General features: G+C 52.3%; 1 protein-coding gene across 1 annotated transcript in view; it reads right to left on the minus strand.

Annotated features, from left to right (window-relative positions):
* Window positions 1-27,104, minus strand: part of robo1 (roundabout, axon guidance receptor, homolog 1 (Drosophila)) — an 809,035-nt gene that overhangs the window by 92,042 nt on the left and 689,889 nt on the right. The window contains exons 5-7 of the mRNA XM_070892873.1: window positions 20,012-20,132; window positions 16,570-16,708; window positions 15,157-15,284 (exon numbers count right to left, since the gene is read on the minus strand). Of these exons, the coding sequence (XP_070748974.1) occupies window positions 15,157-15,284; window positions 16,570-16,708; window positions 20,012-20,132 (388 nt within the window). The remainder of the gene's footprint in view (window positions 1-15,156; window positions 15,285-16,569; window positions 16,709-20,011; window positions 20,133-27,104) is intronic.

Raw genomic sequence — 27,104 nt, forward strand, 5'->3', positions numbered from 1 at the left:
AGGTTGATTCCGGAGATGAGGGGGTTGACCAATGAAGATAGGTTGAGTAGGTTGGGCCTATACACACTGGAATTCAGAAGAATGAGAGGTGATCTTATCGAAACATATAAGGTTAATGAGGGGGCTCGACAAGGTGGATGCAGAGAGGATATTTCCACTCATAAGGAAAACTAAAACTCGGGGACATAATCTCAGAATAAGGGGCCGCCCATTTAAAACTGAGATGAGGAGGAATTTCTTCTCTCAGAGGGTTGTAAATCTGTGGAATTCTCTGTCCCAGGGAGCTGTGGAGACTGGATCATTGAATATATTTAAGGCAGATATTTGAGCGATAAGGGAGTAAAGGGTTATGGAGAGCGGGCAGGGAAGTGGAACTGAGTCCATGATCAGATCAGCCATGATCTTATTGAATGGTGGAGCAGGCTCGAGGGGTCAGGTGGCCTTCTCCTGCTCCTACTTCTTATGTTCTTACGATAGCTGTCTCACACTCCTGTATTTCTTGCTGTTTTCTGGTGACACTGAAGGACAAACTCTGTGCAGAAAATTCTCGTACTCTCTCCCAACAGTAGTCAATGAAAAATGACTTGCATTTCGATAGCACCTTTCACAACCACCGGACATCCAATGCACTTTACAGCCAGTGAAGTACTTTTTGAAGTGTAGTCACTTTTGTAATGTAGGAAAGGCAGCAGCCAATTTTCGCACAGCAAGCTCCCACATACAGCAACGTGATAATGACCAGATAATCTGTTTTTACCGAAGTTGGTTGTGGGTTCGATTTCGGCCCAGGACACCGGGGATAACTCCCATGCTCTTCCTCCATTGGTAGCCATGGGATCTTTTACGTCCACCTGAGAGAGCAGACGGGGCCTCGGTTTAACGTCTCATCCGAAAGTCAGCACCTCCGACAGTGCAGCGCTCCCTCAGTACTCCACTGGGAGAGTCAGCCTGGATTCCTGTGCTCTGGAGTGGGACTTGAACCTACAAGCTCCTGGCTTGGTACGCAAGAGTGCTACCCACTGAGCCACGGAACGGCAAGTGCTACAAGCCAACCATGTCTCCATTGCACTGATCCCTTATAACGATGTCGCTGCCAGGGAAAGTTTGCGTGTGCTGGCCAGCTTTGAACCTGCTCAGGACTCAAACACCAGGGAATCCTCAGCTCTCTCGCCGCTAATATTTAGTGCCAGTTGTGGCTCAGTGGGCAGCACACTTGCCTCTGAGTCAGAAGGTTTCTGGGTTCAAGTCCCGCTCCAGAAACGTGAACACAAAAATCCAGGCTGACTCTCCCAATGCAGTACTGAGGGGGTGCCGCACTGTCGGAGATGCCATCTTTCAGATGAGATGTTTAATGGAGATCTTGTCTGCTTTCTCAGGTGAATGTAAAAGATCCCACAGCACTAGCAGAGGAGTTCTTCCCAGTGTCCTGTCCAATATATATCCTTCAAACAATATCACTAAAAACAGATGATCTGGTCATTATCACATTGTTGTTTGTGGCAGCTTGCTGTGCGCAGATTGACTGCCACGTTACGACAGTGATTACACCTCTAAAGTACCTCATTGGTTGTAAGGCGCTTTGGGATGTCCTGAGGCCGTGAAAGGCGCTATATAAATGCAAGTTCTTGCATTTTTTTCCCTTTAGGAAGCAAAGTCACTTAACAAACCATCCCACTCAAGAAACATTGACATTCCTTCTCCGTAGCATGAACAATGGCCAACCTCGTGCCCACTCAAAACTAGAAAGTCTTTCTTAAAACCTTCAATTACCTCATTCCATTGTGAAACCTATGGAGAAATGTGTGTTTTTTTTTTAACAATTGACATAAGACATATTTTTACCTGATCACTTGGTTCAACATTACCCATACTCCCTTCTCAGTTTAAAAAAAATAGAACACTTCCTGTTGCCTTCCGCTGTCGCCAGGGGCAACGGAGCCATGGTAAGCGGGTCGTTTGGTTGATGGAGGATGAAGGGTTTGGATGAGTGAGACACTGTGACTGTGAATCCCTGGCGGTATGAAGCGCACAGAATGACGCATGAAGGTTTCAACTTACCAACTGACCCAACTAGAACAAAACAAAAACAGATATAAACAGATAAATGAAACAATAAGATGAATCACAACCGCATCAACAACAATGCAAAATGGCAGACTGGTGCCACTCCATGCAGCCTTTACACACAAAGCATATTTCAGGACTGAGCAGATCGGGCCCAGACTCTCTCGAATTTAGAAAGATGAGAGGGGATCTCGTTGAATCATGTAAAATTCTTAAGGTGCTTGGCAGGGTAGATGCTGGGAGGATGTCTGGGGAGTCTAGAACCAGGGGTCACAGTCTCAGGTTAAGGGGTCGGCCATTTAGGACCGAGATGAGGAGAAATTTCTACACTCAGAGGGTGGTGAATCTCTGGAATTCTCGCCCCTAGCTGTTGAGTATATTCAAGGCTGAGATCGATAGATTTTTTGACTCCAGGGGAATCGAGGGATACGGGGATCGGGGAGGGGGGTTGGGGGTGGGAGTGGAGTTGAGGTAGAAGATCAACCATTAGGAAAAGGGGAGGTGCAATGAGACCTGGGTGTCATGGTACATCAGTCATTGAAGGTTGGCATGCAGGTACAGCAGGCGGTTAAGAAAGCAAATGGCATGTTGGCCTTCATAGCGAGGGGATTTGAGTACAGGGGCAGGGAGGTGTTACTACAGTTGTACAGGGCCTTGGTGAGGCCACACCTGGAGTATTGTGTACAGTTTTGGTCTCCTAACTTGAGGAAGGACATTCTTGCTATTGAGGGAGTGCAGCGAAGATTCACCAGACTGATTCCCGGGATGGTGGGACTGACCTATCAAGAAAGACTGGATCAACTGGGCTTGTATTCACTGGAGTTCAGAAGAGTGAGAGGGGACCTCATAGAAACGTTTAAAATTCTGACGGGTTTGGACAGGTTAGATGCAGGAAGAATGTTCCCAATGTTGGGGAAGTCCAGAACCAGGGGTCACAGTCTGAGGATAAGGGGTAAGCCATTTAGGACCGAGATGAGGAGAAACTTCTTCACCCAGAGAGTGGTGAACCTGTGGAATTCTCTACCACAGAAAGTAGTTGAGGCCAATTCACTAAATATATTCAAAAGGGAGTTAGATGAAGTCCTTACTACTCGGAGGATCAAGGGTTATGGCGAGAAAGCAGGAAGCGGGTACTGAAGTTTCATGTTCAGCCATGAACTCATTGAATGGCGGTGCAGGCTAGAAGGGCTGAATGGCCTGCTCCAGCACCTATTTTCTATGTTTCTATCTCATTGAATGGCAGAGCAAGCTCGAGGGGCCGAATGGCCTTCTCCTGCTCCTAATTTTTATGTTCTTTATTATCGCTGGTTACCCCGGAGGAGGTGGTGGGCCTTCTCGAGCCCGTCATGGTTTGATACGACTGAGATGCTCACTCGGCCACTTCAGGGTACAGTTAACAATCAACCACATTGGTGTGAGACTGGAGTCACGTATAGGCCCCGGACCGGTTAAGGACGGCAGGTTTCCTTCCCCTAAAAGTGCATGAGTGAACCAGCTGGGCTTTTACCAATTCAACAGCTTCATGGTCACTTTTAATAATATTAAAATTCCAGATTCTCAAACGTGGGATTTGAACTCAGTTCCCTGGATTATTAGTGCAGTAACATAACTACTACATAGATGGTGTACTGCATATAAAAGATTAAAGGAGTGATTTAATCAAGGTGTTAACGATGGTTGAAGGATTTGACAGGGTAGAACGAGAGACAAACTATTCCCTCCGGTGGTGGGGGAGTCCAGAACAAGGGGGGGCGTCACCTTAAAATTAGAGCCAGGCCGTTCAGGGGTGATGTCACTTCTTCACACAAAGGGCGGTGGGAATCTGGAACTCTCTCCCCCAAAAAAGCCGCTGAGGCTGGGGGTCAATTGGAAATGTCAAAACTGCGATTGATGGATTTTGGTTCGACAAAGGGTATTAAGGGTCACGGAACCAAGGCGGGTAGATGGAGTTAAGATACAGATCTGAGGGAAGATGACAGGATATTTCCACTCATTGGGCAAATCAAAACTAAGGCACATAGTCTTAGAATAAGAGGCCGCTCATTTAAAGCTGAGATGAGGAGGAATTTCTTCCCTCAGAGGGTTGTAAATCTGTGTAATTCTCTGTCCCAGAGAGCTGTGGAGGCTGGGTCATTGAATATATTTAAGGCAGAGATAGACAGGTTTTTGAGAGATAAGGGAATAAGGGGTTATGGGGAGTGGGCAGGGGAGTGGAGCTGAGTCCATGATCGGATCGGCCATGATCTTACTGAATGGCGGAGCAGGCTCGAGGGGCCGTATGGTCTACTCCTGCTCCTATTTCTTATGTTCTTATGACACGAGTTTAAATCCCACCATTGCAGCTGGCGGAAGTTAAATTCAGTTAATTAAATAAATCTGGAATAAAATGTTGCCCTCAGTAATGGTGACCATGTAACTAGTGGATCGTTGTAAAAACTCATCTGGTTCACGAATGTCCTTCAGGGAAGGAAATCTGCCGCCCTTACCCGGTCTGGGCCTATATGTAACTCCAGACCCACAGTGATGTGGTTGCCTCTTAACTGCCCTCTGAAATGGCCCAGCGAGCCACTCAGTTGTATAGCGATGGGGCAATAAATTCTGGGCTTGCCACTTTCCGTGAATGAATAAAATTATTTTTTTTAACCAAACCCCAACGAGAGTCACCACCTTCGCGGGGTGAGGGGGTCGGTGGGCAGAGAGGGGGGAAACGATAGAAAACACAAGTGAAACCTGCAATCAATCTGGAAAAGGATTGCCGATGCGATTTTCACAGCGGGCGTTCCATTTTTCAATTGGAATGACCGGCTAGTTCGCGCTCAGAGCCCGATTAGCCGTGGCCAACTATTTGCTGAACCGGGTCCCATTCTTGTGTTGCATCATGGCGCAAAGTTCGAGCAAGATTTGAGAAGTGTAAGGTCGCCGAGACTGTCGGGGTTCGGGGGTGAGACTGTCGGGGTCCGGGGGCCGAGACTGTCGGGGTTCGGGGGTTGAGAATGTCGGGGTTCGGGGGTGAGACTGTCGGGGGGTTTGGGGGCCTGAGACCGTGAGGGGTTTGTGGCCGAGACTGTCGGGGTTCAGGGGACCTGAGACTGTTGGGGTGCGTGGGTGAGACTGTTGGGGTTTGGGGGGTGAGACTGAGGGATCCGGGGGCCAAAAGTGTCGGGGTTCGGGGGTGTGACTGTCGGGGTTCGGGGGTGAGACTGTCGGGGTGCGGGGGTGAGACTGTTGGGGTGCGGGGGGGTGAGACTGAGAGGTTCGGGGGTGAGACTGCCGGGGTTCGGGGGGTGTGACTGTCGGGGTTCGGGGTGAGACTGCCGGGGTTCGGGGAACTGAGACTGAGAGGTTCGGGGGGGTGACTGTCGGGGTTCGGGGGGGGGGGGTGACTGAGGGGTTCGGGGACGAGACTGTCGGGGTTCAGGGGGCGAGATTGTCGGGGTTCGAGAGCCGAGACTGTCGGGGTTTGCGAGTGAGACTGTCGGGGTGCGGGGAGACCTGAGACTGTCGGGGTGTGGGGGGCTGTGACTGAGAGGTTTGCGAGTGAGACTTTCGGGGTGCGGGGGGACCTGAGACTGTCGGGGTGCGGGGGTGTGATTGTCGGGGTTCGGGGGTTAGACTGTCGGGGTTCGGGGGTGTGACTGTCGGGGTTCGGGGGTGAGACTGTCGGGGGTGAGACTGTCGGGGTTCGGGGGTGTGACTGTCGGGGTTCGGAGGTGAGACTGTCGGGGGTGAGACTGTCGGGGTTCGGGGGTGTGACTGTCGGGGGTGAGACTGTCGGGGGTGTGACTGTCGGGGTTCGGGGGTTAGACTGTCGGGGTTCGGGGGTGTGACTGTTGGGGTTCGGGGGTGAGACTGTCGGGGGTGAGACTGTCGGGGTTTGGGGGTGTGACTGTCGGGGTTGCGACTGTCGGGGTTCGGGGGTTAGACTGTCGGGGTTCGGGGGTGTGACTGTCGGGGTTCGGAGGTGAGACTGTCGGGGGTGAGACTGTCGGGGTTCAGGGGTGTGACTGTCGGGGTTGTGACTGTCGGGGTTCGGGGTGAGACTGCCGGGGTTCGGGGGTGAGACTGTCAGGGTTTGGGGGGTGTGACTGTCAGGGTTCAGGGGTGAGGCTGTCAGGGTTTGGGGGTGAGACTGTCGTGGTTCAGGGGGTGAGACTGTCGGGGGATTCAGGGGGTGAGACTATTGGGGTTCAGGGGGTGACTGAGGGGTTCCTGGGCTCAGACTGTCGGGGTTCAGGGGGTGAGACTGCCAGGGGGGGGCTTGGGGAGATGAGACTGTCGGGGTTCAGGGGGTGAGACTGTCACGGTCCGGGGGGTGAGACTGTCGTGATTTGGGTAGGGTGAGACTGTTGGGGTTTGGGGGCTGTGACTCTTGGGGTTCGGGGGGTGTGACTGTCGTTGTTCGGGGGTGAGACTGTCAGGGTTCGGGGGGTGAGACTGAGGGGTTCAGAGGGTGAGACTGTTGGGATCGGGGGCCGTGACTCTCGGGGTTCGGGGGTGGGACTGTCGGGGGGTGAGACTGTCGGGGTGTTCGGGGGGTGAGACTGTCGGGGTTTCAGGGGCCTGAGACTGTCGAGGGGGATTCGGGGGTGACCTTGTGAGGGGTTGGGGAGTTCGGACGTGTATAATTAGGCGAGCGAAAAGTGCACAGGCACATCAAACAATAAATGAATCAAGAGGGTAACTTTAATGGTTATGAGACAGAGGTGCCCTTTCTTTCTCTGGTCACGCACTGTTTACAACACTTGGAATAACGAGCTCCCAATCCTTTCTGATCACTGTCTGTTCAGGCCAGCCCCGGCATGCCCCTGCAAAGCTACAATGGATACAAGCATCTCGCTGAGGTCCCAGCAATCTGATAAGCCTGCTGCTTGTTTCTGTAACATCGTTTTTGAGGCTTGCAATCCCATTGTCGCTGAAGAATAGGCATAAATTGGCTGCATCTGCCAAGCCTAATGATTGCAGACAATCAGACAATCATAGAATGGTTACAGCACGGAAGAAGGCCATTCGGCCCGTCGAGCCCGTGCTGGCTCTGTGAAAGAGCATCTCAGCCAGTCCCACTCCCCCGCCCTTTCCCCTAACCCGACAGATTTCTTTCCCTTCATAGAATGGTGAATTTAGAAGTGTGTGTCTTTCCGGATGTTGTTTGTATGTGTGTGCTGTGTCGATATTACTCTATATCTTGTGCTTGCGTATGTGCATCTTTGTGCGTGTGTGTCTTTGTGTTATATGTGCATATTCTGCATTTGCACAAAGTGTGTTTTGCGTTTGCATGCATTTTGTGTGTGTGTGTGTGTGTGTGTGTGTGTGTGTGTGCTTTATCCGTGAAGTCTCGGTTTCCACATCAGTCTGGAAGATCCTGTTCCCCAGGCTCGGAGGGCACGGTTCACCTCAGTGCAGATTAGGCAGCGAGAGAAGGTTCCGGATTCATTTCAGCACCACACTTTTGCATTGGCCCAGAAATCGCAGCCTCCCTGGGTCCGTGCGGAGTGTGTATGGACCCGGGGAGGAGTTGCATAAGCCAGTTTTCAGCGCACAACGCACATGTGCTGAAAACCAGCTTTTCCGATCTGTCAAGCCGGAGCTGGACACATCCTCCGTATCTCGGGAGCGAGGACATCAGCAAGAGGAAGATTGCGGGATTTACCCATATCTTGCCCAGCAAATGTCCTTGTGCCTGATAAAAGCAGGTGTCTAGCCTACTGTTACAGGCGTAAGAGTTTTAAAATGCACAAAAACATAATAAAATAACATTTAAAAAACACATTTTATTGTGTTTAAAAACCCTCCCCACTTCGGTAAGTTTATTTTAAACCATGATTCAAAAAAACTTTTTTAAAAATCGGGAAAATATATATTTTTTATAATACATAAATCACTTTAATTTAAATTAATAAAAATATGTGGTGTATTTTTTCTATTTTTTATTAGTGTTTTGTGTGTTTGGGCTGTTTCTCAATCATAATAATGGGAATTCCAACTTAGAGTTCCCATTATTATGAATGAGAACATACTGTAGCTGGATTGGCTGCCCAGAGCCATGTGACTGCAGCTCCAGCCCTGCGCATGTCCCGACGTGCATGTGTTGCGACGCGCAGTCAGTGGAGGCCTCAGGACCGGGAACTCGCGCGGGCGCAGCAGGAACAGGGAGTTGCACACATCCTTTTTTTTAACTTTTTTACCCAATCGCAGCCGGCCGGGATTTCTCGGCCATTGTCTTTCCAAACTTTTTTGAAGTTTGGGATCAGGTGCGACGGTATCAGAGATGGCCCATGCTGCCCCGTCACCCCCCCCCCACCCCGCCCCCCCCCCATGGCTGTGTGTGTATTCACCGCAAGGTGTGGGACGGAGCCAAACACACAGCGGTACCGGGAGGGTTCCCGTTTGGGTGCCAGGCTGACTGACCTCAGCCCGTGCAGCGCGAGCTCCAGGGACTTTCTCCCTCCCTAACCCCGGGGCCCCGTGGCCGAGTGCAGTCCCACCGAGCACCCACCCTGACCCAGCTCAGGAACGGTGGTGACAGAGTAACTGAGCCTTTAGGCTGTGGGACGAGGGGTAAGCTTGACAATAACTGTTAAAGAATGAGTGGAGGGGGTGGGGGGCAGAAGAAAAGGCACCTCACTGCATTGAGAAGCAAACACCAAGAGTAACATCAGCATGAAATATAGCAAGGAACAACACAATGCAGAGTCACACTTGGTCACTATCCGAATCTGGGCAGCTTAATCCTTCATGCATAGCGCAAAACGGAGAGTGACTCTGGCTGCGATTTGAAAGAGGAAGAGTGGTAAAGATGGGACTAATGGCCTTCATTAGGGAGATTGCGCTCAAGAAAATAACATTTTGGCACATGGTGCATGAGTAATTTGAGACGTGACCAATATTCCATGTCAGCCGTGGCTCAGTGGGTGGCACTCTCTCTCTCGCCACTGAGTCAATAGGTTGTGGGTTCAAGTCCCACTCCAGGAACTTGAGCATAAAAATCCAGGCTGACACTCCGGTGCAATGGTGAGGGAGTGCTGCACTGTCGGAGGGGCAGTACTGAGGGAGTGCTGCACTGTCGGAGGGGCAGTACTGAGGGAGCGCCGCACTGTCGGAGGGGCAGTAATGAGGGAGCGCCGCACTGTCGGAGGGGCAGTACTGAGGGAGTGCCGCACTGTCGGAGGGGCAGTACTGAGGGAGCACCGCACTGTCGGAGGGGCAGTACTGAGGGAGTGCCGCACTGTCGGAGGGGCAGTACTGAGGGAACGCTGCACTGTCGGAGGGGCAGTACTGAGGGAGCGCCGCACTGTCGGAGGGGCAGTATTGAGGGAGTGCTGCACTGTTGGAGGGGCAGTAATGAGGGAGTACTGCACTGTCGGAGGGGCAGTACTGAGGGAATGCTGCACTGTCGGGGGGGGTAGTACTGAGGGAGTGCTGCACTGTCGGAGGGGCAGTAATGAGGGAGTACTGCACTGTCGGAGGGGCAGTACTGAGGGAGTACTGCACTGTCGGAGGGGCAGTACTGAGGGAGTGCCGCACTGTCGGAGGGGCAGTACTGAGGGAACGCTGCACTGTCAGAGAGGCAGTACTGAGGGAATGCTGCACTGTCGGGGGGTCAGTACTGAGGGAGTGCTGCACTGGCGGAGGGGCAGTACTGAGGGAATGCTGCACTGTCGGGGGGGGGGCAGTACTGAGGGAGTGCTGCACTGTCGGAGGTGCCGTCTTTTGGATGAGACGTTAAACCGAGGCCTCGTCTGCTCTCTCAGGTGAATGTAAAAGATCCCACGGCATCATTTCGAAGAAGAGCAGGGGAGTTATCCCCGGTGTCCTGGGGCTAATATTTATCCCTTAATCAACATCACTGAAACAGATTAGCTGGTCATTATCACGCTGCTGTTTGTGGGAGCTTGCTGTGCGCAAATTGGCTTCTGAGTTTCCTACATTACAACAACTACACTCCAAAATTGGCTGTAAAGCGCTTTGAGTCGTCCGGTGGTCGTGAAAGATGATGTAGAACGGCAAATCTTTCTTTCTTTCTTTAATTTTTTGAGGAGTGAGTGACCCGTTTAAGGGGCTGCACAGGCCAGTAAAATTTCAGCGCGTGCACGGTTTTTCCCCACGGTGAAGCCGGCAAGCAGCCTGCGCGGGACCTCCAGAGCGCTGCATAGCTGCTTAACCGCAACACTGGACATGGCGTGCAGTGCGTGTCGCGTGCTTGGTCTTAACTTGGGAGGAACAGCTTCCCAAAGCCTGCTAACCCTGGGGGGTTTCCACAAACTCGGGTTGTATTCCCTGGAATTTAGACGGTTCAGGGCTGATCTGATTGAAGTTTTCAGGATATTAAGGGGGAACAGATAGGGTGGATCGAGAGACACTATTGCTGCTGGTTCGGGAGTCGAGGACAAGGGGACATAGTCTAAAAATGAAAGCTCGACCTCTCAGGAGTGAAATTAGGAAACAGTTCTACACACAAAGGGCGGTAGAAATTTGGAACTCTCTTCCGCAAACGGCAATTGATGCTAGACCAATTGTTAATTTTAAATCGGAGATTGATAAGTTTTTGTTAACCCAAAGGTATTAAGGGATTTGGGCCAAAGGTGGGGTATATGGAGTTAGGTCGCTGATCAGCTATGGTCCCATTGAATGGTGGAACAGGCTCGAGGGACTGAATGGCCTGCTCCTGTTCCTATGTTCCTCATGTCTGGGTCTGTTGTGGACTCCTTGTGATCAGTCAGCAACCCTATTATCGTTGGATTGTGCAACTACCAGGATGGTGGAAGGCGAACTCCATGGGCCCTGGGTCTTTGACCCTCTGCCGACAAGGTCTCCCTCTCGAACCCCCAGTTCCCCCACCGTCCCCCTCCTCACATTGGACGTTTAAGACGAAACTAATGGGCGTCACTGCCTCCCACCCTGCTTAACATCAGTGTCCTCGTCCAGGCCAACGTCCCCAGTATTGAAGCACTGACCACACTGGATCAGCTTCACTGGGCAGGCCACATACTTCGCATGCCGGATAGGAGACTCCCTAAGCAAATGCTTTATGCGGAGCTCCGTCATGGTAAACGAGCCAAAGGAGAGGACACCCTCAAAGGCACCCTGGTAAAGTGCGACATCACCACTGACACCTGGGAGACCCTGGCCGCAGGCCACCCGAGGTGGAGAAAGTCCATCCGGGAGGGCGCTGAGTTCTTCGAGTCTCAACACAAAGAGCATGAAGAGGTCAGGCGCAGACAGCGGAAGGAGCGCACGGCAAACCAGTCCCACCCACCCCTTCCCTCGACGAATGTCTGTCCCACCTGTGATGGGGTCTGTGGCTCTCGTATTGGACTGTTCAGTCACCAGAGAACTCACTTTGGGAGTGGAAGCAAGACTTCCTCGATTTCGAGGGATTGCCTATGATGATGATGATGATGATGATGATGCTTAATACAAAGCCAGTCGTCACCCTCTGCTCCTCGACTCGGGAGAGGCACCTGACCGGGAGGAGAACTTGAAACGAACTGGAATTCTCGGACTGTCAGTCACACTCGCTGGATCATGAGTGCAAGCATCTGGATGAGTGGTGCAGTAACATAATTACGGCAGCACCGTTTCCAGTACGTGTGGAGAAGTCTGCGGCCTCCAAGTCAAGGCTCATTTGTTCCCAGTGAGGCAACGCAGCAGGCTACGACACCGTTAACCTAACACCACAAAAGGTGTGGCCCAAGGTAAGCGCCGCATAGTTTCAAGTCAGCTCCCAGGAATGGAATGAATTGTTGATTCATTTGGGCCTCGATCCTATCGGGTTCGATCTAAAGCCTTGTGTATTCTCCAAGGGTCAAAGTTATCAGTCAGTCAAACTTTGTTATGTCTCATTTCCTTTGAGAGGAATAGAGGAAACTATAAATAAACATGCAAATAAATCTCTGGAACAGCAAGGGGAGAAAAAAAAAACATTTTTTACATAACATTACGCCGTTCCTCTGACTCTGAGGAGGGAGCTAGGCCGTGAAGCCTAACTTAAAACCAAACTGCTTATGCTCAGAGCAGTGGGATGCAGACTGGGGCCGAGTTTAGAAACAATTACAGCTGCCTGGGCCCCAAGCTCTGGAAATCCCTCCCTAAATCTCTCTGCCTCTCTTCCTCTCAGACGCTTTTAAAAACCCACCTCTTTGATATCCTAATATCTCCTTCTATGGCTACGAGGCAAATTTTGTTTGCTAATGCTGCTGTGAAGCGCCTTGGGTTGTTTTACTACGTTAACGGTGCTATAAAAATGCAAGTTGTTGTTGCTTTTGGATGTGGGTAACGTTGGGAAGACCAGCGTTCATCACCCCCCCATCGGGTTGCCCTGAGAAGGCGGGGTTGGGCCATCTCCTTGGGCCGCTGCAGTCCGTGTAAGCAACTGTTTTACAATTACAACCCTTCAGCAGCACCTCCCAAACCCCCGACCTCCACCACCTAGAAGGACAAGGGCAGCAGGCGCATGGGAACATCACCCACCTCCACGTTCCCCTCCAAGTCACACACCATCCTGACTTGGAAATATATCGGCCGTTCCTTCATCGTCGCTGGGTCACAATCCTGGAACTCCCTCCCTAACAGCACTGTGGGAGCACCTTCACCACACGGACTGCAGCGGTTCAAGAAGGCAGCTCACCACCACCTTCTCAAGGGGCAATTAGGGGATGGGCAATAAATGCCGGCCTTGCCAGCGACGCCCACATCCCGAGAGTGAATTTTTAAAATGTGGCCGTCTTGGCGTGGAAGCAAGTCATCCTCGACGTGAGAGACTGCCTATGATGATGATGATGATGTAGGACTGGAGGCACATGGTTCTCTTCCCTGTCGGGCATTAATCACCCAGTTGGGTTTTTATAACAATCTGAAAGTTTTCTAACAAACAGCCAGAATTTCCGATTTGAGTTTCACAACTTGCTGCGGTGGGATTCGAACTCGCGACCTGGGCTTGCTAGTCTGGCGCCAACGGGCAGCCCACGACCGCACCCAGCATCCAGCCAGCCAACCACACATGACTGCTCCCTCTGGGCACCCATTGTGCTCTTGGCCCCGGCAGCTCCCCCCGGCTGCCAATGCTGCCCCCTATGGTTCTGCAGGCAGAACTACCACCCGGGCTACTGACCACTGTCCCTGGAGGAGGGGTGAGGGAGGGATTGGCACATTTCAGGGCTGGTTTTTACAGAGCTGCAGTCGTTCCGGTCAGCGGGAGCATCTGTCTGGCGGTCACTTCTGTAAAATGGCACTGAGCGCCGGGGCTCGAGGTGCATGGCGTATTCCACACGTGCACACATGTATACACGCACATGCACACACACACATACACACCCCTACGCACACACACACACACATACACACACCCCATGCTCACACGTACACATGCACCCACAAACACTTACAGGCAAATACACCCACGCATACACAGACAAACCTGCACAGGCATGCATACATGCGCTCACACACGCACACAAACACACAGTCTCACACACACACACACAAAAACACGCACAGAAACACACAGACACACACCCACAGACAGACACCTACACACACACCCACACACACACAGAAAGAAGAGAACAGAATGTTGAGTGCTGCATGGCTATTGAATGAGATCACACCTACAATCAGAGCTGATTACTGCCGGGCGATAAGTAGGGGCTGATTACAGAAGAAGGATGTAGCTAGACGTGGCCTGCCACTGATAACAATCTCCGGTCCCTATCAGTACTTACAACAGGGATCAAGGTTAAAACAGGTTAGACACCAGCCCTGCCCCCGCTCTCATCCCTCTCATTCCTTCCCATCTCTGTCTCTCTTTCTTCCTTCTTTCTGTCTCTTTCTCTCACTCTCGCGCGCTCTCTGTATCTCACTCACTCTTACCCTCTCTCTCTCTCTCTCTCTGTATCTTACTCTGTTTCTCCCTCCCTCCCTCTCTCCCTTGCTCCTTCTCTCTCTGTCACTCCCTCCCTCTGTCTGTCTGTCTCCCTCCCTCGCTCCTTCCCATTCCCTCCCTCCTTCCCACTCCTTCCCTCACTCCCTGCTTCTATCACACCCTGTCTTCTTCCCTCCAGCTACCTCTCTGTCTCTCCGTCCCTCCATCTCTCTTCCTATCCCTCTCTCTCCCTCCCCCTCGTTCTCTCCCTCCCTCCATCCCTCCCTCTATCTCCCATCTTCCCTCCCTCTCCCCTGCTTTCCATCCATCTCTCCCTTCCTCTCCCTCTTTCAATCCATCTCTCCCTCCCTCTCCCCCCCGCTCCCTCCCTCCCTCCCTCTCTCTCTACCTCCCTCTCGCCCTCTCTCTCTCCCTCCCTCGCTCACTCTTTCGCTCTCCCTCCCGCTCTCTCCCCCCCTCTCTCTCTCTCTCCCATTCCCTCTCTCTCCCCCCCTCTCTCGCTCCCTCTCCCTCTCCCTCCCCCCCCCTCTCTCTCTCCCATTCCCTCTCTCTCCCGCCCTCGCTCCCTCTCCCTCTCCCTCCCGCTCTCCCGTTCCCTCTCTCTCCCCCCCCTCTCTCCCTCTCTCTCCCGCCCTCGTTCCCTCTCCCTCTCCCTCCCCCCCTCTCTCTCTCTCCCGTTCCCTCTCTCTCTCCCTCTCTCTCCCGCCCTCGCTCCCTCTCCCTCTCCCTCCCCCCCTCTCTCTCTCTCCCATTCCCTCTCTCTCTCCCCCTCTCTCCCTCTCTCTCCCGCCCTCGCTCCCTCTCCCTCTCCCTCCCGCTCTCCCGTTCCCTCTCTCTCCCCCCCTCTCTCCCTCTCTCTCCCGCCCTCGCTCCCTCTCCCTCTCCCTCTCCCTCCCGCTCTCCCGTTCCCTCTCTCTCCCCCCCTCTCTCCCTCTCTCTCCCGCCCTCGCTCCCTCTCCCTCTCCCTCCCGCTCTCCCGTTCCCTCTCTCTCCCCCCCTCTCTCCCTCTCTCTCCCGCCCTCGCTCCCTCTCCCTCTCCCTCCCTCTCTCTCCTCCCCCCTCTCTCTCCCGCCCTCGCTCCCTCTCCCTCTCCCTCCCGCTCTCCCTCCCCCCCTCTCTCTCTCTCTCCCCCCATCTCTCCCTCTCTCTCCCGCCCTCGCTCCCTCTCCCTCTCCCTCCCGCTGTGATTGGTTAAGGGGCTGTGCGGCACTCACCGTGTACCATCAGCGTGACCGACACCTCGGTTTTCCCCACCATGTTCTCGGCCACGCAGCTGTAGGTTCCCACATCAGCCGCGGTGACGTGTCGAATTACCAGGGTGTTGCCACCCTGGATCTCGGACCTGCGGAGGGAGGAGAGTGACACGGATTAGCGGTTGGTCCCAGACAACATCCAGAGAGGCACAGTGACAGTCCCTCGCTTCGCATTCCAACAGCAGCGGTCAGCGAGAAGGACCCAGTACTGGGGGCGGGGAGGAGAAGATCACTGGTCAGTCAGGGAGGCGATTAATCCACCTCTCTGTGGGTCCCCGGTCAGAACTATGCCCTTAGCCCCTCTCCCCATTTGGCCCATGGCTCAGTGGGTAGACTCTCTCACTTCTGAATCCGAAGGTCGTGGGTTCAAGTCCCACTCCAGAGACTGGAGCACGTAATCCAGGCTGACCCTCCCAGTGCAGTGCTGAGGGAGCGCCTCACTGTCGGAGGTGCTGCCTTACGGATAAACCGAGGCCCCGTCTGCTCTCTCAGGTGGACGTAAAAGATCCCATGGCAACTATTTCAAAGAAGAGGAGTTCTCCCCAGTGTCCTGGGGCCAATATTTATCCCTCAATCAACATCACTGAAAAACAGATTATCTGGTCACTATCACATTGCAGTTTGTGCAAATCCCCTGGAAGGACAGGCGCACCCAACGTTAGCGTCCTCAATCAGGCCAACATCCCCAGCATTGAAGCACTGACCACACTTGGACCAGCTCCGCTGGTCAGACCACATAGTTCACATGCCAGACAAGAGACTCCCAAAACAAGCGCTCTACTCGGAACTCCTTCACGGCAAGCGAGCCCCAGGTGGGCAGAGGAAACGTTACAAGGACACCCTCAAAGCCTCCTTGATAAAATGCAACATCCCCACCGACATCTGGGAGTCCCTGGCCAAAGACCGCCCTAAGTGGAGGAAGTGCATCCGGGAGGGCGCTGAGCACCTCGAGTCTCGTCGCCGAGAGCATGCAGAAATCAAGCGCAGGCAGCGGAAGGAGCGTGCGGCAAACCAGTCCCACCCACCCTTTCCCTCAACCACTGTCTGTCCCACCTGTGACAGAGACTGTAATTCCCGTATTGGACTGTTCAGCACAGCAAGTCTTCCTCGATTCCGAGGGACTGCCTATGATGACGATGATGTGTGTGGGAGCTTGCGTTTCCCACATTCCAACAGTGACTGCAATCCCAAAAAGTACTGCACTGACCGTGAGGCGCTTTGGGACGTGCTGAGCTGGTGAACGGCGCTATAGAAATGCAAGTTCTTTCTTTGTCCCCTGGCCGTCTTGGCTCCCAGCACCGAGGGTGCGAGTCCCCCCCACCCCCCCCCCCAGGGCGCTCGATCCCCGCGCTGCGCTGGACGGACCCTCCGTACCTGGACTTGGGCAGCAGGCCGTCCTCCTTCCTCCAGTGAATGTTGGGGGTTGGGTCCCCTCGAGCTTCGCACTTGAACTCCACTGTGTCGTCCACCAGCAAGACCCGGCTACTAGGCTTCTTCACAAAGGAGGGCCGCTCTGCGGGAGGGGCGGGGAGACAGGAGGGAGACAATGGGAGCGTAAAACACGGGAAAGCAGCGCTGGCGCTGGGAATGGGAAGTATAAACCGAAGCATGCTGCTCAACCTTGGCAGATCAGGCAGCTGCCTGCAGAGAGGAAGGGGAGGTTTGTGCTTCAGGCCGATGAACTTACGTCAGTACTGCAACACAGGGTTGTCAAGCTGTAGGTGATGATCAAAATGTTACACAGTATGTGCAGCACAGAAACAGGCCCTTGGGCCCCACCGCTCCGTGCCGGTGTTTATGCTCCACATCAGCCTTTCCCACCCTTCTTCATCTCACCCCATCACCATATCCTTCTATTCCTTTCTTCCTCATGTGTTTATCCAGCTTCCCCTTAAATGCATCGATACTATTCACCTCAACCCCTCCCTGTGGCAGCGAGTTCCACATTCTCACCGCTCTCTGGGTAAAGAAGTTCCTCCTGAATTCCCATTGGATTTATCAGTGACTGTCTTATATTGATGGCCCCTAGTTCTGGTCTCCCCCACAAGTGGAAACATCTTCTCTACGTCTACCCTATCCAACCCATTCATAATTTTGAAGACCTCTATCAGGTCACCCCTCTGCCTTCTCTTCGCTGGAGAAAAGTACCCCGGGCTGTTCATCCTTTCCTGATAGTTAAAAGCTCTCAGTTCTGAAATCGTACTACTTCGGCAGCACCTCCCAAACCCGCGACCTCTACCACCTAGAAGGTCGAGGGCAGCAGGCGCATGGGAACACCACCCACCTCCACGTTCCCCTCCAAGTCACACACCATCCTGACTTGGAAATATATCGGCCGTTCCTTCATCGTCGCTGGGTCACAATCCTGGAACTCCCTCCCTAACAGCACTGTGGGAGCACCTTCACCACACGGACTTCAGCGGTTCAAGAAGGTGACTCACCACCACCTTCTCAAGGGGCAGTTAGGGATGGGCAACAAATGCCGGCCTTGCCAGCGACGCCCACATCCCGAGGATTCATTTTTACAAAACAAAGGAAGTGCTGAAAAGATTGAGAAAGTTGTGTAGCGTGTGTGGCGAGAGGAAGGTGGGGTGAACGCTTCTACAATGCACCTTGTGAAACCCCCTTCATCAGTTCCCAGACCCTTCCCAGGACTCCTTTTACCCTTCTCTGCTTCAATGAAAAGTGCTCCATGAACAGGGTGGAGGGACAGAAAGATCTGGGGTGTACGTACACAAATATCTGAAGGTGGCAGGACAGGTTGAGAAGGCTGTTAAAAAAAGATCTACAGGATCCTTAGCTTTATAAAGAGTGGCAGAGTAGAATAGCAAGGAAGTAATGCTAAACCTTTATAAACCACTTGGTTAGACCCCAGCTGGAATATTGGCCCCAAGTTTCCACACGCAGCAAAACAGACGCCCCTCCGAGCTGGGCGCCCGTTTTTTGCGCCGAAAACGGCGCCTGAAAAAAAACGCGGTATTCTCGAGCGCCTTGCAGCTCGATGTCTGCTTGGCGCGGCGCACAGGGGGCGGAGCCTACCACTCGCGCCGATTTTGTAAGTAGGAGGGGGCGGGTACAATTTAAGTGAGTTTTTTTGGTGCACGCGCAGTCTGAAGGAAACATTGGCACTCGGCCATTTTAAAAAGTGCTGCAGAAAAAGTGAAAATTTGTTTATTGAACCCTTGCAAAGGCTTGCATTTTAATTTTCTTGATATTTCTGTGTGTGAGGGAGTGCATTCTGTAATTAAAGATAGACCGTGATAAACGGGACACATGCACTTGTTTGAGACTATTCAAATTCTTTGTAGCTGTTCAATTTTTAACATTTTTTAATCAAACCACATTGCCCTTCCATGATCAGCACTGAGGCTTCTTGCAGCTTTCTCCCTGCCTCCCCCTGCCGTCCGTCGGGCCTGACGGCAAACCGCTGCCTAAAAGGCCTGCCTGAAGCACTTTCACACAGGTAGGAACATGGTTTATTTAATCTTTTCTTTGCTTATAAATTTTTAGTCAGGTTGGATTTATTTGTATAATATATTTGTATAAGTATAACTAAGGATTTATTGTAGAATTTAATGACTTCCCTTCGCCCCCCTCCCCCCACCTCGTTCCCGAGGCCTAATTTGTAACCTGTGCCTGATTTTTTAAAGTGTAGACCAGGTTTTTTCAAGCGTACAAAAATCTTCACTTGCTCCATTCTAAGTTAGTTTGGAGTACGTTTTCACTGTGGAAACTTTCAAATCAGGCGTCAGTGGCCGGACACGTCCCCTTTTTTAAAAAAAATTCTGTTCAAAAGTGAAACTGTTCTACCTGACGAGAACTGCAGAAAACTTAAATGTGGAGAATTCCGATTTCTAAGATACTCCGTTCTCCACCAGTTGCTCCAAAAAATCAGGAGCAAATCACGTGGAAACTTGGGGCCATTGTGTCCAATTCTGGGCAACGCACTTTAGGAAGGATATCAAGGCCTTGGAGACGGTGCAGAGGGGATTGACTGGAATGGTTCCAGGGATGAGGGACCTCAGTTACGTGGATCGACTGGAGAAGCTGGGGTTGTTCTCCGAGGAACAGAGAAGGTTGAGAGGAGATTTGATAGAGGTGTTCAAAATCATGAACGGTTTTGAAAAGAGTATCTAAGGAGTATCTATTACTAGGGGAATCAAGGGGTATGGTGAGAAAGCAGGAATGGGGTACTGAAGTTGCATGTTCAGCCATGAACTCATTGAATGGCGGTGCAGGCTAGAAGGGCCGAATGGCCTACTCCTGCACCTATTTTCTATGTTTCTATGTTTTCTAGGGCAGGAGGGTCGGTAACCAGAGGACACAGATTTAAGGTGATTGGCAAAAGAACCAGAGGAGGTATGAGGATTTATTTTAGGCAGCGAGTTGTTGTGATCGGGAACGCGCTGCTTGAAAGGGCGGTGGGAGCAGATTCAATCGTAACTTTCAAACGGGAATTGGATAAATACTTGAAGGGTAAAAATTTGCGGCACTGTGTGTAAAGAGCGGTGGGAGTGGGACTGATTGGATAGAGCCATCAAAGAGCCAGCACAGGCACGATGGGCTGATGGACTCTTTCTGTGCTTTGTCATTGTATGAATCAGATGGAAAATTATAATGGACCACATCCCTTGTGTAGATCTTTTGCCGACACATCTTAAAGCAACTCGGTCCTGATCTATTTTCGCTCCCGTCCTGCTCTTCCCCTGAAGATGGTGTCTCCTGGCTCGGCGACAATGCCACAGGTGCTTGGCCATTGACCACCAACGATCGGCCATTCCTGTCACAATCCGCGTGCCGCGGCGCTCACACTCACCTAGCACTGTCAGCTCTGCCACTTCGCTCTCCCGCTCGCCCACCATGTTGGTCCCCACGCAGACATACTTCCCTGCGTCGCTCTTCCGCGTGTTGGTGATCATCAGCTTCCCTCCTCGGATCTGAGTGGGTTCAACAAAGACAGCAAGATGGTTAGTTCAAGCGCTTGGACCCCCGGAAGCAGGGGGTGGTGGTGGGGGGGGGGGGGGAGCGGAAGGGGGAGAGGCGTTGATCAAGGGACCCGCGCTTTCCCATCTCTCTCTCCAGCTCTCACTCGCATGTGTCAGCCGTGGCTCAGTGGGCAGCTCTCTCGCTCGCCTCGAAGTCAGAAGGTCGCGGGTTCGAGTCCCACTCCAGAGACTCGAGCACAAAAATCTAGGCTGACACTCCCAGTGCAGTACTGAGGGAGCGCTGCACTGTCGGAGGTGCCGTCTTTCGGATGAGACGTTAAACCGAGGCCCCGTCTGCCCTCTCAGAGGTCCCAAGGCACTATTTCGAAGAAGAACAGGGGGAGTTCGCCCCGATGTCCTGAGACCAATATTTATCCCTCAATCAACATCACTAAAAACTCTCAGAGGGCTGGATTTTAGGTTCTGCTCGTATCGGGGCGGTAAAGTTTGCGCCCGGGAACAGTTTGTGCCTCAGTAGGCAAAATTAGTCAGCTGGGCCCTGAGTGTGGGACGGAGCGTTAAGGGAGGCACTGCATACCTCTCTCAGGGCGCGAGGCTGGCAGAGCAAGTGAAAATCCTGAGCCAAAGAGCCGGCCTTGGAGCACTCTGAGAGAGAGGCCCACCAAAAACATTCCCAATAAATAACTCACACCACCACAATATCAATTGCAAAAAAAATTCAAATACAAACCATCACACTTATTCGAGGTGGACATGACTTACCTCAGTGCGATCGCTACAGCTCGGGACTGCCCGCTGGGACAGGCGGTCCCACCAGGGGGGCGCTACGGGTCGGGCGGCAACCAAAAATTGAGCCGGTGTCACAACCAGCGGCGTTGCCTCTCCCGGGCGGTAATGGCCCGCCCCCTGCCAAAACCGGCCCCGAATTTCCCCCGCGGGCCGTCTGCCCCGAAGAGCTCACCACTGCCATTGCCGCAACAAGCCGAAAATCCAACCCAGGTCATCTGGTCATTGTCACATTGCTGTGTGGGGGAGCTTGCTGTGCGCAAATTGGCTGCCGCGTGTCCCACATTACAACAACGACTACACTCTTAAAAAGTACTTCATTGGCTGTAAAACGCTTTGGGACGTCCTGAGATCGTGAAAGGCGCGATATAAATGGAAGTCTCTCTTTTTGCTTTTTCATCCCATCGCTGCCGTTGGTCTCGTTTGGGCTGAGAGTTGCCCGTCAACAGAATGAAAGAACTTGCATTTGTATAGCACCTTTCTCAACCTCAGGACATCTCAAAGGGCTTTACAGCCACTGAGGCACTTGTTCGAAGTGCGGTCAACTGTGGGTAATGCACGTTATTTCTGTGTGTCTCACCCGACAGTACCAAAGACCTCTTGTAGATCTCTCCACGTTCTCAGCCCACCTCTTCTAGCCCACCCTCCGAGCGTCTGCTGGCTGACGACCCCAGAAATACGGTGTTGTGGAGGGGGGGGGACATGGGGCATTGTGATAATTTCCTGTAATGAATGCGAGCTGTTGCTGCTGTTAGCTTGTTGTTAAGCCGCGGGAAGGTCGACAAGTGCTGGGATAAGGGAATGCTCCCATTCAATTTGCTCTCTTCCCCCGGCCCTCCCTTACCCCCCCCACCCCAGCCGGAGAGAACAGGATTGGTACTTGTGAATGCAGAAATTGAACGCGCAGCTTGTGTCCTGAAACATATTAGGATTCACAATGTAATCAGAAAGCTACATCTGTCTCTCTGGGCCTCAGTACCGTCCTGCCGTGTAAAATCGGTTGGCGAAGAGAGCTTAATTGAGCAGACAGCACTTAGAGAGAGTCCAGGCAACCTCTATGAATAGGGCACGATTTTCATTAAAAAGATAAACTCATCTCATGCCTTCAAAAGGAACAGGATTCTCTGTACCTGGTCTCCCCTTTTTGCGAATACTGTTCACGTTCTTGTCACTTAGACCTTTCCCAATCAACCACGATCAGTGAGTATGTATGAGTGGACGGGGGAGTGGGGGGGGGATGGGGGGGGAACGGACTCTTCATTGAATGTTTAAATGTCTTGCCATGTGCGCAGTTATGATAACGTAGCACAGATGGTTCCGTCTATGGCTTTGGCCCGGCTAGTTAACATTGCATCCACTTCTCGTCTGCCTGTTCAGACAGATGTTCAGAGCAAGAAATAACTTGCATTTATATAGGGCCTTTCACGACCTCAGGACATCCCAGAGCGCTTTGCAGCCAATGACTTTTTTTTGAAGTGCAGTCACTGTTGTAATGTTGGAAACGCAGCAGCCTAATTGCGCACAGCAAGCTCCCACACACAACAATGCGATCATGACTGGATCAACTTTTTTAAAGATGTTGATTGAGGGATAAATATTGGCCCCATGACACAGGGGAGAAATCCCCCTGATTTTCTTCGAAATACTAGCCTTGGGATTATTTTGATGTACACCTGAGAGGGCAGAGGAGGCCTCGGTTTAACGTCTCACCCGAAAGGGATATGGGGAGAAGGTGGGTAGGTGGGGTTGGGGGATATGGGGAGAAGGTGGGTAGGTGGGGTTTGGGGATATGGGGAGAATGTGGGTGGGTAGGTGGGGTTGGGGGATATGGGGAGAAGGTGGGTAGGTGGGGTTGGGGGATATGGGGATAAGGTGGGTAGGTGGGGTTGGGGGATATGGGGAGAAGGTGGGTCGGTGGGGTTGGGGGATATGGGGAGAAGGTTGGTAGGTGGGGTTGGGGGATATGGGGAGAAGGTGGGTAGGTGGGGTTGGGGGATATGGGGGATAGGTGGGGTTGGGGGATATGGGGAGAAGGTGGGTAGGTGGGGTTGGGGGATATGGGGAGAATGTGGGTGGGTAGGTGGGGTTGGGGGATATGGGGAGAAGGTGGGTAGGTGGGGTTGGGGGATATGGGGGGTAGGTGGGGTTGGGGGATATGGGGAGAAGATGGGTAGGTGGGGTTGGGGGATATGGGGAAAAGGTGGGTAGGTGGTGTTGGGGGATATGGGGAGAAGGTGGGTAGGTGGGGTTGGGGGATATGGGGAAAAGGTGGGTAGGTGGGGTTGGGGGATATGGGGAGAAGGTGGGTAGGTGGGGTTGGGGGATATGGGGAGAAGGTGGGTAGGTGGGGTTGGGGGATATGGGGGGTAGGTGGGGTTGGGGGATATGGGGAGAATGTGGGTGGGTAGGTGGGGTTGGGGGATATGGGGAGAAGGTGGGTAGGTGGGGTTGGGGGATATGGGGAGACGGTGGGTAGGTGGGGTTGGGGGATATGGGGAGAAGGTGGGTAGGTGGGGTTGGGGGATATGGGGAGAAGGTGGGTAGGTGGGGTTGGGGGATATGGGGAGAAGGTGGGTAGGTGGGGTTGGGGGATATGGGGAGAAGGTGGGTAGGTGGGGTTGGGGGATATGGGGAGAAGGTGGGTAGGTGGGGTTGGGGGATATGGGGAGAAGGTGGGTGGGTGGATAGGTGGGATATGGGGAGAAGGTGGGTAGGTGGGGATGAGGGATATGGGGAGAAGGTGGGTAGGTGGGGATGAGGGATATGGGGAGAAGGTGGGTAGGTGGGGATGAGAGATATGGGGAGGAGGTGGGTAGGTGGGGTTGGGGGATATGGGGAGGAGGTGGGTAGGTGGGGTTGGGGGATATGGGGAGAAGGTGGGTAGGTGGGGATGAGGGATATGGGGAGAAGGTGGGTAGGTGGGGTTGGGGGATATGGGGAGAAGGTGGGTAGGTGGGGATGAGGGATATGGGGAGAAGGTGGGTAGGTGGGGATGAGGGATATGGGGAGGAGGTGGGTAGGTGGGGTTGGGGGATATGGGGAGGAGATGGGGTTGATCCAAGTATAAAGGATGGGTTTGTTTGGAATAATGAACCTTTCCTCCTCTGAAACAAATTGTTCAAAAACTGAGTGTCAATCAACAGAAAGTTCTGGGTATCAGCGAGAAAAGTGATCCACCGAAACGCGTCATGGATGTGGAATGTTCGGGGGCTGTGAGAGGGGACAAATTCCCCGAAGCAATTAAACAAGGAGGCAACTGGTCACACCGGAGACCATCATGGCCTTCGCCGCTAATTGGGAACGAGCTCACCGCTGGTGGCGATTACAGGCCATGAACTGGCAGGGGGGTCTCGGGAGCGAGACACAAAACACAACTCCTATTTTTAAACAAAGCACCACACGGCTCAGCTCAGGCCTCACTAACGCCAATTAATTCCTTCCTTGTTTTGCAATCAATGAACACAAACGATTAGTTTGTATCTGGCTTGGCTGCGACAGCGAGACTCATTAGCTGGTTTCTCGTACGCCTGGTATGTGTCACAGATAGTGAGGACCTTATTGCTGCCACAGTGCCGATGTACAGCAGGCAGATTCCTTGACTAGGGTTCTTGCAAAGGCCAAGTTTCACTATCGATTTATAAGGCCTCATTAGCGGCATTCAGTCCAACCAAATCTGCCCGATTAAGCTCCTCAGTTTGTCAAGTGTCCAATCTGTTTTTTGTAATTTGTTACAAATTGCTCAGAAGCAGGAGGAGGCCCCGACCTCCTGTGTTCTTTTCTCAGTTTCAGAAACAACATCCTTTCACAACAGGCTCCTGCTTAATGAAGCAAAGATATCCCAGAATTCACAATAACGTTAAATAAAACGGTTATCTTTACTTCCCTTGGTGGAAATGAATGCTTAAAGTGATGATCACACCAGCCAGATAGAGTGAGGGAGTTGGTTTAACATCAGTAGAGATACCGTCAGTAACACAGGGCGCTGGGGGAAAGGGGTTACTGAGTGACAGTGTGAGGGAGCTGGATTAACATCAGTACAGATACAGTCAGTAACACAGGGCGCTGGGGGAGAGGGGTTACTGAGTGACAGTGTGGGGGAGCTGGATTAACATCAGTACAGATACAGTCAGTAACACAGGGCGCTGGGGGAGAGGGGTTACTGAGTGACAGTGTGGGGGAGCTGGATTAACATCAGTACAGATACCGTCAGTAACACAGGGCGCTGGGGGAGAGGGGTTACTGAGTGACAGTGTGAGGGAGCTGGATTAACATCAGTACAGATACAGTCAGTGACACAGGGTGCTGGGGGAGAGGAGCTGGATTAACATCAGTACAGATACAGTCAGTGACACAGGGTGCTGGGGGAGAGGAGTTACTGAGTGACAGTGTCTTAAATGGGAATAGCAGAATCATCACTAATAGGTCAGAGGGTCTGAAATTGTTGAACTTGATTTTGAGTCCTGAATGCTGTAAATGCCGAAGAGAAAGATGGAGTGCTGTTCCTCGAGTTTACGTTTAGCTTCATGAACCCATCATGAACTTCAGTGTCAACTGTCGCTCAGTGGGTAGCTCTCTCTCTCAACTCTGACTCAGAAGGTTGTGGGTTCAGATCCCACTCCAGGGACTTGAGCAGATAAAAAAATCTAGGCTGACACTCCAGTGCAGTGCTGAGGGAGTGCTGCACTGTCGGAGGTGCTGTCGTTCGAATGAGACGTCAAACCGAGGCTCCCTCTGTTCTTTCAAGTGGATGTAAAAGATCCCATGGCACTCTTTAGAAGAAGAGCAGGGGAGTTCTCCCCGGTGTCCTGGGCCAATATTTATCTCCCAACTAACACCACTAAAACAGATGATCATTATCACATTGCTGTGTGTGGGAGCTTGCTGGGCGCAAATTGGCTGCCACGTTTCCCACATTACAACAGTGATCACACTCCAAAAGCGCTTTATTGGCTGTAAAGCGCTTTGAGACGTCCGGTGGTTGTGAAAGGTGCTATATAAATGCAAGTCTTTCTTTGAAAATAGATTGACGGCCCGTTGCCCTCCTTGTTGTTGGCGGAACTTTGCGGTGTGACATTCTGCGGTGTGACATTGTGCGGTGTGACATCAATCACCTCACTGAACGACAATGCAAGTCATTGTACGATATGTGCTCTGGGACATTACTGAGAGAAGTGCTCATGTGTTAAATAAAAGTAAATGTTTCTGTCATTGCATTGGGTGTCAACTGAAACCTAACTAACGCCAGGTTTCGCCCAGCCCTTAAGCAGCCGACAGTCCCTTATAGATACGCGGGGCACAAGACTGCTTGCCGATGGGTTCCTGCACAGTCCTAGGCATCGAGCTTGACAGAGCTGCAACACCATCCAGGACAAAGCAGCCCACTTGATCAGCACCCCATCCACCACCTTCAACATTCACTCCCTCCACCACCGGCGCACCGTGGCTGCAGTGTGCACCATCTACAAGATGCACTGCAGCAACTCGCCAAGGCTTCTTCGGCAGCACCTCCCAAACCCTCGACCTCCACCGCCTAGAAGGACAAGGGCAGCAGGCGCATGGGAACACCACCCACCTCCACGTTCCCCTCCCAGTCACACACCATCCTGACTTGGAAATATATCGGCCGTTCCTTCATCGTCGCATAGTGCTACATGTAACGTGATTCATGATCGGTATTGAAATGTGTCCTGGAATGTAATGTAAACCTGTTATCTGCTCCATGTAATACCCTTAGTTGCACAGTACTACATGTAACGTGATTTATGGATTGTACTAAACTGGACCTTGAAATGAAATGCACGCTAGTGCATTGTATGGCACTGCTGTCAGCATCCAAACCAATTGTATGGAATCGCTGACCGCAAGGTACTGAACCATTTTCCAATGTATTGTGAACATTTTATATGAATACAGTATATTTTTGAGGGGAAAAAAGTTCCTTCATCGTCACTGGGTCACAATCCTGGAAATCCCTCCCTAACAGCACTGTGGGAGCACCTTCACCACACGGACTGCAGCGGTTCAAGAAGGTGGCTCATCACCACAATCTCAAGGGGCAATTAGGGATGGGCAATAAATGCCGGCCTTGCCAGCGAAGCCCACATCCCGTAAACTAATTTAAGAAAAAACTTGGGAGGACAGACAAGGCAGAAAAAGAGTCATTTGGCTCGGACCGTA

This window comes from Pristiophorus japonicus, chromosome 11 (assembly GCF_044704955.1).
Source record: "Pristiophorus japonicus isolate sPriJap1 chromosome 11, sPriJap1.hap1, whole genome shotgun sequence".
Taxonomy (NCBI): Eukaryota; Metazoa; Chordata; class Chondrichthyes; family Pristiophoridae; genus Pristiophorus; species Pristiophorus japonicus.